This window comes from Passer domesticus, chromosome 2 (assembly GCF_036417665.1).
Source record: "Passer domesticus isolate bPasDom1 chromosome 2, bPasDom1.hap1, whole genome shotgun sequence".
In the NCBI taxonomy this organism is placed as follows: domain Eukaryota; kingdom Metazoa; phylum Chordata; class Aves; order Passeriformes; family Passeridae; genus Passer; species Passer domesticus.
Window position 1 is genome coordinate 21,278,515 of NC_087475.1, and position 13,310 is coordinate 21,291,824.

Below are 13,310 nucleotides of genomic sequence, written 5' to 3' on the forward strand. Positions count from 1 at the left end.
AGCCCTGTGAAGATAATCCATAACCATAAAGATAATCAATGGACTGGTGCATCTGCCACACAAGGAAAGGCTGAGAGAGCTGGGACTGCTCAGCCTGGAGAAGACATGGCTGACGGATGATGCATCCTCTGTGCAAAAATACCTGAGGGAGGTGCAAAGAGGATGGACATTTTTTCCAGTGGTGCCCTGTGATACAAGGCAATCAGCACAAAATGAAACACATGACATTCCCCTGAAACACAACCAATTCATTTTTTTACTGTGGGGGTGATAAAAGCACTGGAACTGGCTGTCCAGTGAAGTTGTGGACTCGTGATCCTTAGGAGATATTCAAAACCCAACCATACACAGCCCTGGGCAACCTGCTGCAGCCAACCCCGCTGTGAGCAGGGGAGATGGATTAGATGATCTCTAACGGCCCCTGCCAACCTGAGCTATTCTCTGATTCTGCCATCTCCTGAGATACTATCCAGACTGAGCCCTCCTACGATCCTAATGAGGCAAATTGCAAGAAAACATAAAAAAAGGCAAAAGAAGAATCATTATCCAATGATTCCGCCATCAGTGCACACTATTGCTTTTACTGCCACACCGGACAATTGCCTTTATTGACCAAGTGATTCATTCTTCTAATGAGTTATTCTTCAAGGTTTAAATTTTAATAATTTAAGAAAAAAACATGCACTGTGTATTCCTCTTCTACCTCGCAGCAGTCTTCCTACACAAAGGAAGCAGTTAGCTTTGAAGCAAATTTAGCTGACCTATATATGCCAATCTTTTATGCTTTGCTTAATCTGAATTATTTTCAACATGCACGTCTCTCGTCTGTGACTCAGGGACTCTGTGCCACACACAGTTGTTCAAAAAAGACTCTAAACATACCTCATGCAGGCAAAGTATGGACTTCAGAGAAAAATTACACAGGCTTATGTAAGTAAAAACTGTTGCATCAGGCACCAATTCAAAAGAACAGAATACTGATCTTCAGTCATTCCCTACTGCCTGAGAACTTACACAAGCAAACTGTGATATTTACATTTTCTGTAAAATTTCTAGGTTGAAAAAGAGAACAATTCAATAAAAAAGGTAGCGTCCTTCAAATTTTGTTGCTTCCTTCTCAAAAAATTGCAAATGTCACTGGGAAAAAAAAGTAATTTAGTACTATTCCAACTGTTAGTATTTCATTTCATCACAAGGATGAAATCCCAGAAACATCATAATATCAACATTTTGGATTCTCTCATAATTTCCGAAGGCAAAATGACAGCAAAATGCCTTGGATGTGGTTAACAGGAAAGGCCCATATTTGTACATGCCTAACTACAAAGTGTTTTGTGATTCACAGAAACCTTTGCTCTGTGCCCTTGAATCGATGCTTAAAACTGGAGAGAAAATCTTCTTCTCTAGGAAAACAAGGAAAATCTGTCAACTACGAACCAGGCAGACCAATGTGCTGCTAAAATCCTGAATTTTAAGAGGGGAAAAACCTTTTTTGTTATCTGTCTTAATTTTTATGTTTGGGAAGAAAACAAATGAAAATTCCAAAGTAAAATGGTAAATTGTCCCAAGTCAGCATCTAAAAATGTCATTGACATCTTTTTTAGCAAAAGCATCTAGCTACTATTTTTATTGTCTTAAATGTGGTACAGATTGTACATGGTGCAGATTGTACACTGGGGAACAGTTATCAAGGATGTGTCATAAAACATGGAAAAATTCAAATCAAAAAGTAAAAATTTGAGTGAAAATGGAAACTTACACAATTTTAACCTCTCTCTAACCAGTCATTGCAAGACATTCGTCACAGTAAGTGTTCTCCTAGAGAACAGTGTAAGCCACAGGCAACTGGAGACCTGATTTTCAGACAAGAATTCCAGACTGCAGCATGCATATAAATGCTAGAAAAGGAACACTGTTAAATGATCAATGCATCAAAAATACTCCATTTGGAAAAGCTTTAATAACTGAATTGACATGTTGGGCTGGGTAGGGAAGGTAATTTATTGTAGCATTTGGACAGATAGGATTTGCACTCACAACAGATGGCAACACATTTTAAGATTAAAGAGTATGTGAGACATTTGATTTCCTTTTGGTTTTGCCATCCTCCCTCAACGCTTAGAAATTTCCTTGGGATCCTTATCACTCCTCATTGCATTGTACTACTCTGACTTTCATTCCAAAAGACAAATAATTACCTGTCTCTCTTTTGGAAAAATATGGAACAGAAAACTCTACATTATGAATTCAACATTTTTTTTGCAGAAACTGAAGAAACCCAACAGAAAGTCTATGTCAGCAATGAAGATGCCTGCTAGCAAAAGCATTCTTCTCAGGTGTTTAAAGAGGAGCAAAATTAATACAACTAATAATATTATTTTAATATTATGTTAGTCTTCATATTATCTACTATTAATTGTAATTAACATAATTTGGACGCCAGAATCATGGCTACTTTGGTATAGCTTGTTTCACTTTCATCAATGCACCTGCTTTGTTGATCTAATTGCATCCACCAGAGGAATATTTTGTGTGCTCCTATTTCCACACTGGTTGTACACTCTTAGCGTAGATGTACCTAACTGGGGCCAACGTTTCATTTGTATCAAGACACCAACAAATAAACATAGCTTGAGTTAAAGAGGTTTGACTCCTGAGATAAACAATGGTTAAAAGGCCCCAGCACTTTTAAGAACGACCCCTTTAAATTGTGCACCAAAAAAGTTTCTAATAAAAAAGGAGGAAACTAGACACTGCAAGACTTGATTTTGGATAGCAAGAGATAGCCTTGAATTGAAAATAAACACTTGTTCTCTTTGTATCTCAAGAAAGGGGCATTCATGGTCTTACTGTGCAAGTGGTTGACACCTATTCACCTTCATGGTGAATTTCCTATGGCATTAAGCCATGGAGCATAAATGGAAATTACAATACACTGCTTTCATTTTCTGGGCATAGATAAGCGCTGAGACAGTCACCTGTGTGAAGAGGCAACTATTTACTTACTTATTTTAATACAGCTAAAAATTTAGAGCCTTAACTTGTCCCCATCCTATCTTGTAAGGGAGAGAATTGACTACACTGCCCCTGGACCAAGCATCCTCTCCAGCCTGCTCCTCCAGCATCAGGCAACTCCAAGCAGTCTCCCTGGCTGTACTTGTTTCTGTTAAACCCCATTATCAGTCAGTATGACTCACCAAATGCCACAACTCACTGTTTCATTCCATCTGCAGATGTACTTGGTAATCATTTTATATTTCCTTCCAGGTAACCAATAAAGCTGATGAACAGCATTATGCCAAGAAGAGATTCCTGTGAGTTCCCATTAGAAGTAACCCTTGAGATGAATACTCCCCTTGAAAAGTATAATCACTTTTCAAGATGTTTCTGTTATCCCATTTTTAATCCATTTGGTAACTCTGGATTACACTGATTTTACTCACTGTTATTTCATTTTGGTTTTAACCACCATGTCAGCAAGACTAAATAAATGTCATAAAGTAGTCTAAGTGTATTAATGTCAGCACAGCTATCTCTGTCAACTTCATTTCTGATCTTGGAAAAACGCAGTATCAAGTATGTTTGGCAATAAAATGAAAACTTGCTGGCTGGCATTTGGCATCATGTCATCTCTTCAGATTTTTTGAAGATATTTAGTCTCAGCATTCCAATGATTGTCCTTGACCTATAGTTACCTGGATCATCTTATTTAACCTTTAAAAATTCTGGCACAATATTTGCTTTTTCCAGTTCACTGAAACTCTCCTCAGTATTGCCAAGATTTGTTAAAAAGCAACAATAATGGTTTAGACAGTTCAACTCTATTAATACTCTCCTGTGCAAGGTTTCTCATTTGACAGAAAATTAAAGAGGAAATATATAGTTACTGAATTTCACTTCTAACTTCAAGTTTACAAGAGCTGAACTCCTACTAGAATCACCTGCTAGCATTTTCATAATGAACAGTAGAGTCCCCTCCAGCATCTTTGCTACAATGCTTCAAAGAATCTCAAGTGTTTCTGTACCTCACAGATGCAAAATACGTGAAATATTATTTGCCTTATTTTTTTTGCTCCTTTGTTATTTCTCTCTTCCTCCCATCATTTGCCTACATTTTATGGGAAAGCCTGGAAGTTTTACATGATAAGATTAAAGGACAAATACCTGTAAAAAAAGATGTGAACTTTTGTACGGTCGCTTAAGCAATATTCATGGTTGTGTCTGATAAAACTTTTAGAAGCTTTGGGTTCAGCTAATGTTAACAAATAATCAGTGTAATAACACTGCTTTTGGCAAACTCCTTAAACTGTAGGGATTTGAACTCAGATTGTATTTAAACACTAGCCCTTTAAATCTGGCCAGAATTATTTCTGAAGCTGTGGATTAAATAGCTTTCATTTGCTGTTGCATCTTACGGCATTTATAGTAGCGGGTGGAAAGCCAAAATGCTGAATCACAGTTTCCTTACTTCATCTGAAAGTACAGATATAAAAATTTTTTGGAAAAAAACCCAATGACAGTAGTAAAAAAGGTTCAAATCTAATGTAAGAAGCTTTTTTAACAGATTAGTGGATTCATCACTGGTTACAGTTCTAGTTTGCTGAATGGAATCCCTAACAAGCTGCCAGGTATATCTACTACATCCATATCTAGCGTCTAGACTTCAATATGCTCAGTTTGAAGCATATTGGAATATTTCTTCAAATATTTAACCTCAGTTTCCACTCTCTTAATGTGTATAAGATACAACAGTGAAAATACAATGCTTTTGTGTATAAGGCTTCAGTATGTGTGGATCAAATAATAAAAATTTTTGATCCTCTAGATAAGAATGTAAAAGCAGTACAACTTGACACTAACATGTAAATTTGCATGTTAAGTTCCCTGTAAAATGGCAAAAGTGATTGCTTGCTTGGGGGAGATGTTACCTAGAGTGACTTTTTCCTCATATTTGGCTGATCCCACCATTCTTGACTGACTTGTAAAGTCTCCTGAATCACTACACAACACTAACTCACCTCCCAATGTAACAAGAGGGATAAAAAGGGTTGGGTTTTTCCACATCAGGAAAAGCTACTGTTTTAATACACTGTTATGCAGAATTTCTTACAACCCAAACATAACAGTGTAAAGTAACTCCAGGATTCATTATCTTTGGTTACCTCCATTGGTGCATTGCTATAATGTCTAAGAGCTCTCTCCAGTGCAGTACAAAATCACTTGTTTTTAAAAGTAAACTTTGTCTGGATGAAATTTTAGTTTTGTTACTTCCTCTTTTTCTTTCATCTGTTTGCACACCAGACCTAGAAGACTTTTTATAAACTCCATTATTAGAGAGTGTGAGACAGCAGCTAATGCAGGCCGACAATGGACTCTCATAGAACTGTTTTAAAAAAACAAACCCTAAAAAAGTATGATAAACCTTCTTAATTTCAGTGGAGAGTCTTTGCATAGGGATTCAGTTTCCTGGGACTGAAATAGTCTTGCAAGTGGAAGAAACAACTCAAAATAATGCATCTAATGAACACCAGTTATAGTGACCAAGGGAAGCAGGCTAAGGCAGTGCCTTCTACCTGCTGGGATTCTGGTTCTCTGTACAAGATATCTCTTGGGTCATCAGGGCTTATTCTAAAACTGGCTTCAAGTCTTCTGACAGGATGACATCTATTTTCCACAGATTTGTTTGTTTGTTTCAGCATGTGAAACTTGAAATATTTTTAGTCAATTCTACTTTTACCAACACAAAACAGAGGGTCAGTACCAAGTAAAATGTTGGTGATGCTGGTTACAAATCCTCTGCCAATGTTTCTCAGCTCCCCTATCATCTCTACAGTAACAGAACGTTTTCCATTAGCTAAGAGGCTTTCTACTTCTTGCAGTCAAAGAGTGGAAAGAAGACCACATATATAAAATAAACCCAAAATGTACATTTCAATTTATTTTTTAAAAGATTTTGAATCCCTGTGGTATTTTCCAATATGAAAACAGCTAGAGGTGGAAGTGGTATGGAGACAGAGCCATGATGACACTTGTGCAGCTCAGTTTACACACATAATTATCCTAAGAATGGTCTAAACCCCATAAACCCAATGTAAACAATTTCAAATACCTAAGAAAGAAAAGGTACAAGATACATGTGCTTTTTTGCCTGTGCTGGCAAAAATTATGTTGGCTGACATGACACCACTACCAAAGCATTTGTTAACATAATGTTATTTACTTCTTGTTTCGCTAAACTGCAAAGTTTATTTTGTACCTGTGCATGTTTGCACTTTTATTATGTTCCAGACCATAATTTCAAAGAAACAGGCATTTGTGCAAGAAATATTTGTCTACCAGTCTGAAACACTCGAGGCAACATCCCTACAGCAATATCATGCAAAAAGGCAATTTCCTAATTCCATTTATGACCAGAAGTTATGAAGAAAGACAGAGAATTTACCCGATTCCTGGAGATAGCGATACACCAAGAAATTCACTTCGTCACTGGTTATGCTCATCTTAGCCCAACCTCAATATGATGAGGTTTACGAGAAGTGTGATCCACGCTCTGTTCAAAGGGAGAGAAAAGAACAGGTTTTGTTTTATCTTAATTTACTATGAAATGTGTTATCAAAACAGGGGTGGGAATTGTTAAGGTATTTAAAGATATCATAAAGTGATTAGAGATATAATGTCCCAATGTGAGGCATCCATTAAATATTGTCAATCAAGACCTCAGGCTGTACTACACCTTTTAGTACAATTCAGGAGAAGTATTTAACATACATGAGGGAGTCAGAGGGAGCATTTTAAATATTGGAAGGCTTTTCCAATGTCAACTCCTTTAGTTGTGTGCTTTACTATAGGGTCTTCGGAGACTCCTCTTTACTGTGTGAGCGTTTTCAGAATTGCTGGCAATTACAGTAATGTATAACACACCAAATTATAGTATTTTTGCAGCTCTGAATTTGTAATCCAGCTTTTTGTCCAGTTGTTCATCCACTGAAGACAGATTCTTTCCTTACAAAACTGTGTTATGCAATGAATGGGGCCGGAGGGGAAGAGAAAGAGAGAGAACACCATATACCTTGAGCCAACAAGAAAGACAAATACCCTTGCAGTATATAAAGCTGTAATATTATAATGTCTCTGTTCATTTCTCTTGAGCAAGACTTAAACTCCAATTTTTCATTTAAGTAATTGCAACCTTTAGGATGATGTTTTACATTACTATTTTGGGCACATACTCTGGTAATAAAAACACTGGGTTTAGATGATAAATTTGTTTTGAACGCTTTCCATTAAATCTTGATGATTCATTCCTGTTTGGGAATCTGACTTAAGTAGTTTGGTTTTAAAAGACCTAAGCACTCCTCAGACATAAACTTTTCAGCTGTGTCAGCCACACCATACCTGTGAGTGATCACATACAGCTTTGGCCGCAGAGGCGCACGTGGGGCTCTCTCTGCGCGCTACAAATGAAACACACCGTAGGCGTGTGCCGGGTGTTTTGATTTCCCCTATGCCTCTTCTTGGCAAGTGGAAAGGTCGTCTTTGTTCACTGAAAACCTCTTCAGTAATTCCTGCTGCCTAAAGTAGCACCTGCTACTGCAGGCGATGGGGATCGACGACGCTTCCCCTGCTGATGGTTTAAACCAGCAGGTCACTCAAGACTGTAACAGATGTCTTTGCATATTTATGTAAATGCAGGTCTTTTGAACCCTGGTAAGCCTCTGATTATCCCGGGCTGTATTTCATCAATAGCTTGGATGCTGGTCTTTCTTATGAAACCATAGCTTGCTAATTTGGCGGACATCTTCCTCAAATACTTGAGTCTTAATTGTTACAGTTTACATTTCATGGAGAACAAGAAGAAACAAAGTACTGAAAATCATTCAGTCTGTGTAAGGAAAATTTCATCTCCTTTGGAAAGGATGAATGCTTTCTGCTAAGATTCTGGCTGAAGACAGCACCAGTTGTATCCAACATCCATTCCTGTCACACATGCCACGTATTGCCCTGGGAAGCCACTCAATCTCTTTTTTCCTCAATCCCTCATCAGTAAAATAAGCTCAAACTTCTCTGCCACACGATTATGAGACGAAGCATGGAGAGTGGTTAGGACTGAAGTTACCAAAGCTGGCAACTTCATGCAGTGAAAGCACCACTTTCAGTGTAACTTCTTACACACTTCTTCCAGATAAACAGGCTTGGACCTGCATAATTAATAACCTCCTGTGCCCTTTTTGCATAATCATTGCTGTACAATGAAGAACAGGACAGACATTCACAGCAACAGTTAAGACCATTTTCACCTCCAAGTGCTTAAAATACATCTGTATCGTTGCTATGGCCATGATAGTAATAAATCAAGATTATTTGATCGCTGTGTGTTGAAAGAAAAAAAAAAAACAACCACTTTTAAAAGCATTTTAAAAATAGCTGCTTCAGAGTTTGGTGGTAGGAAAGTTGGTAAAGATGAAACCGCTTACAAAAATTCAGTTTCAGCAATGACGTACTCTGTGGTAAGATGAACTTTATTAAAAAAAAAATCAAAACCTTCAAATGCCATTTCTGGGTGCATCCTGGCAATTTTAGATATTAACATGGTATTTCCCACATGCAGAAGGTTGCTTTGGGAAAGGGGAGGCAAGGGAAAGGAAGAATGCTGGGTTTTGTTAGTTTTTCTAAAGATTACTTTTCTTAAATTAATTAAAATCAAAGAAAATCAGTGTAATTGCAAAATAGTCTCCCAGCTCCAGAAAAAAAACCTCTCTACAGCTGCTACCTTTGTATGAGAATTCCACGTACACCGAGTAATAGTTGAATTTACAATGCATTTTCTCTGAAGTCAGTCAACACAAATTACTTTGACACATGTGTCGGATCATATCTTTATACACATACTGTTACCATGCCACAAATAACCAGATGATCTCCTCTCATATATTTAAGGTTTCTTCTCTCCCACAGATGTCAGCGTAGCAGTCAGATACACAACTGTAAAGCTTTTACCCGTCCAAAGCAAGACACAGAATTTGCCTTTTACCCAGAGAAATCTATTCATTAGAAATCTGGCTGACCACACTCAATTTCATTAATGTTCTTTTTGATTCCCTTCTTCTCTGCAAATAAACAGCACAAATAAAAGTAGCTAAAAAATACATGGTGGGAAGGAGAGGAACATCCTTGTGTTTTGTGTATCTCTGAGACTGACTCATAAGGAACAAACAAATAGCCTCTCTCTCATTATATTTTTTTAATGTAGAAATGTAAACTTCTGTAGCAAATCACAAAAACTTTCAGTCACCACTGTGATAAATTTATTTCTCTTAATTGATGGCCTCCTTTTGTTACTGACAACTGGCATTACCTAGATTAATAGTTTTTAAAAGAAATTAAGTGCAGTTTATAAACGATACTGATGTGCCTTTGGAGACATTTTACATTTAAACCAGCAATAACATCTTAATTCTTCAAAATGTCAAGAGGATTAACAAAAAGAATTCAAACGTGTTTGAACTTTCTTTACTTGAAACACTTTCTCCTGCAGCCAATTACATGTAATGGGAAGTTCTATTTACTTCAACCTCTAAAAATCTGGCTTGTGATCTGTAGATATGTGAGAATGCCCAAAAATGTGACCTGAGCCAATTAAGACTTCCCCAAGTATAATGGATGCAAAACATATAAACCCCATCAGCGGATGGATGGATTGTCAAGATCATTCAAAATTAAATGTAACACTTATTTTAAATAAACAACTCTTAGCTCTATCAGCCAGGTTTGCAGAAATGCTTCCCATACAGGGTTGAAAATCTGGGCTATTACCTCAAATACCACCATTGTGCTTCTAGGGCTGCTTGTCTTTTGCTGAACCAAATGCTTCACCTGGCGCTGAGCTGCTCCGGTGGAGCTGGAAGTGCAGCACGCCTCCCTGTGCTCCGGGCAGCCAGGCCAGCCTGCTTCCCAGAGTAACCACAGCACCTGACCTCCCTCTGTGCACCCACATAGCACTGCTCTCGAATTAAACCTTCCTGGAGCACTGGGAATCTGGCTAATGGGCCATGCAAGTGGCTCTGGAGAAGGCAGCCTGACATATAGCTGTGGTTCAGCACAGTGATGGCCAGGTCAGCTAAGAACAGTTTATTCACATCCCATCATCCCCTTGCTCAAAAGGATTGCTCTTCCTTTGCCAGGCATATTTTAGCACTTCTGCCATAAATAAGGGAGATCTGGCCAAAGAATCAAGGGAAAATGATATTTTCAATTTTGAAATAGCAACTCCTCTGCCTCTTTTCTAAATGATGGTCACTGGGTCCCCTCCAGGACCATGTCCTGTCCTCCAGACCAATCCCGGGGTAGGGGACAGCAGAGGTTATTTTGGGAAATGAGCTTACATTTGCTACTTGAACCAGCATGCCATCGATAGAGACTGGGAATTACCAGTCAATCTTCCCCTCAGGAAGGCAGAAACAGGTCAGACATTTAGGGAAAACACCTAAACTAAAACATAAACCTGAAACTTAAATAGGAACTTGGGCACTTCCCATTTGTGCATCCAGCCCTGCTAACAGAAATTTATCAGATGGCTGGTCTGGCTCTCATCTTACACCTTCAAAAATTCTGCAAGCTCCAGTCTGCTTTAACTGAATGCTGAGCAATTGTCAGCTTCTTGGGAGAGATTTTTTTTGGGTCATTATGGTAAAATAAACACTGTCCCCTTCTTCCCCCATGCCCTCCTCACCTCCAAACTCCAGCTGAAACACTCAAATTTTATCTCCTGCAGAGACCAAAATGCCTTCTCACAACGGAAATTTTAATGATGACAACAACATTGTCATTGAAATGATGGGGAAGTAAAGTGAAACGGTGTGTTTGCTTTGGGGAAAAAAAAGGCGAAAAGCAGAGGCTCCATAAAAATGAAAACATTCCAGAAAATTCAAACATTTAATGTTGTCCACTTGATGCCCTGCTGCATGGGAACCAGAGTTCACACATTTATGTTCCCATTTTCTCACCCAAGACGGATCTGTGAACCAAAGTGCATCTCTCAGGCCCTAAGACAGTGTCCCCATCTCAGAGAAGAGAATGTGAGTGTAATTACTAAAACAGACTCTAGGAAGGCACCATGACAGCACAGCCAAATCAATGTGTTACTGTTTTGTATATGCTCCGTAGTTTAATGAAAAACATTTCCCAAAGCCAGAAGCCACTTCTCACAAAATGACTCATTTAGGCAATCTCTGTGTTTTCTGTTGAAAAATACTTTCATCAGAAACTTTCAATGAGCCCCACGCTTCTGTATTTCTGGGATGTGTCTTACTGTAGAGCTAGAACAGAGGCAGTAGCCAGCAGCTCTTCCCCAAAGGCAAACGAGCTCTGCTTGGCCCTCACCAATGCATTCCTCAGTCTTGGCTTTTATCACAGCTGCCTCTGCTCATGGAGAAACTCCAGCATGCTGCTTTCTCAAAATGCCAAACCAAACTTCTGGGAGAGGAAAAGAGCAAACTCTGCTTCTTCTCCCCTCACAGTCTTTCCTGTCCACACTTCATGAATCTAAAGAGCAAAACATCTTTTCTTCACAAGTATCCTGACAATGGAATTGAGACCATCACACTCCTGATTACAAGGTATAGAGCACAGAAGAATGTTCTTTCCTAACTCCACTAATAAGTGAACCCTGTTCAAAATGCAGTTTGAGCAAGCATGACTTCTTGACTCCTCCTTGCAAGGCTTGATCAAGACACGTTGCTTCGGCACCGTCAAGTCTAAATATAAACATTTGCCTATTCTACAGACCTGGCACTAAAGAAAGCAAATGAAGATGTGCTCCCGATAAGAGTTGCACCGTATTTCCCTGGCCTTTCTTAATGGGGACACAAATATGTCAATTATCTTCACTCTGTAAATGATAACCACATGTCACTCAAACCATTTAGTGACAAAAATGAGGCGATAAAAATATCTCAGATCTATTGTACTATGCTTGTTACAGATGCTCACAGATGTCTTTGCATCACTAATACTCGTAATATTTTGAAGCTTTCTTTACAAGAGCAGTAGCATATTTGTTGTTTTGGGGAAAACAAAAGCTGAGATTCCCCAGAACAGAGTGATTTCCTTTGGGAATGGTTACTGAGTTGTGCAGTATGCACTATCTCACTCAGATGTCTGTCATCCATGTTTATAGCACACCAGTAAGGACAGGGACCTCAATGGTAGAAGGTAACAGGCCTGTCAAAAACCCTGCACTGACACATGTTAAGCCTGGCACTTATTTTGGTTTTAAGTCTATTTATTTACAGTGACCTTCTGCTGATTTTTAAAAGACCCCACTAAACCAAAACAAATCCAGGGAGCCACAGCTCATTCACTGCTGCCTGTAAGACCACACTCAGATGAAAAGTTGTAACCACTAAACCTGTGGTTCAGAAAAAATAATGGCATGGATATCACAAAAGCCTACCTTGGGTCCTGACACATTAGGGTATCTCATTCTATTAGCCAGTGAGCCAACCATATCAGTGTTCCAAATCTGGTGGCAATCAGAGAAAAAGGAGGAACACCATCTACAGACATGTGGTAGTGATCAATTAACCTGCAATTCTGTCTTCAAGAGGTCACTCTTGATGAATCAAATGCTGTATGGGCAAACCTGGCAAAAATGAGGTTTGCATTTTAATAAAATCAAAATGTTGTTCAATGAGAAGGTTTGTTTACTGTGCAATATCTATAAAGAGTTGTCTTTTAACAGATGAACCTTTTTTTAAACTGTAATTGTTCCTACTGTATTTATTATTCTAAAAATCTGCAAGGAATTATCAAAATTGTTGCCCCGTCCTGGAAAAAGTGTTAACAAAATAACACATCATACAGTAAATGATCAGAAAATAAAGGAAAAAAAGTATCACAAAGATATTTATAAAAATAATTTGGCCGGTTAAACATTTTGGTGAACATAATTGCAGAAACTTTATTTCTGCATGAATACTACTTCTCAATAAATTATGAATTACTACATTGGAAACTGAAGAGCCATTTGGAACCAAACCCACATCTAAAGAAAGGGCAACAAGAGATATTCCAACAATTTGTAAGTGCTATTCAAACATTTTTCAATTAATCAACAATTCCCAGAGCAAAATAGCTAATCATCAACAGAAGATAAGCCTTTAATCACTAAATTCCCAGCAAAGTTTACTTCTTCTATCAAAAGATTCTGAACAGTACATCAGATCTTTCATAGTTATAATCCCTTAGTTTGATCAGGTTGTTTTTCAGTTCTCAGCTGGTTTACTTAATTACATCAGCTTCCAACATTTCAG

At 38.2% G+C, this 13,310-nt stretch overlaps 1 protein-coding gene across 2 annotated transcripts in view; it reads right to left on the minus strand.

Moving 5' to 3' along the window:
* The window catches only part of TBL1X (transducin beta like 1 X-linked), a 190,022-nt gene that overhangs the window by 47,594 nt on the left and 129,118 nt on the right, over positions 1-13,310 (minus strand). For both annotated transcript variants that reach the window (XM_064407742.1, XM_064407741.1), the window contains one exon: positions 6,443-6,550. In XM_064407742.1, the coding sequence (XP_064263812.1) occupies positions 6,443-6,500 (58 nt within the window). In that variant the 5' untranslated portion in view covers positions 6,501-6,550. The remainder of the gene's footprint in view (positions 1-6,442; positions 6,551-13,310) is intronic.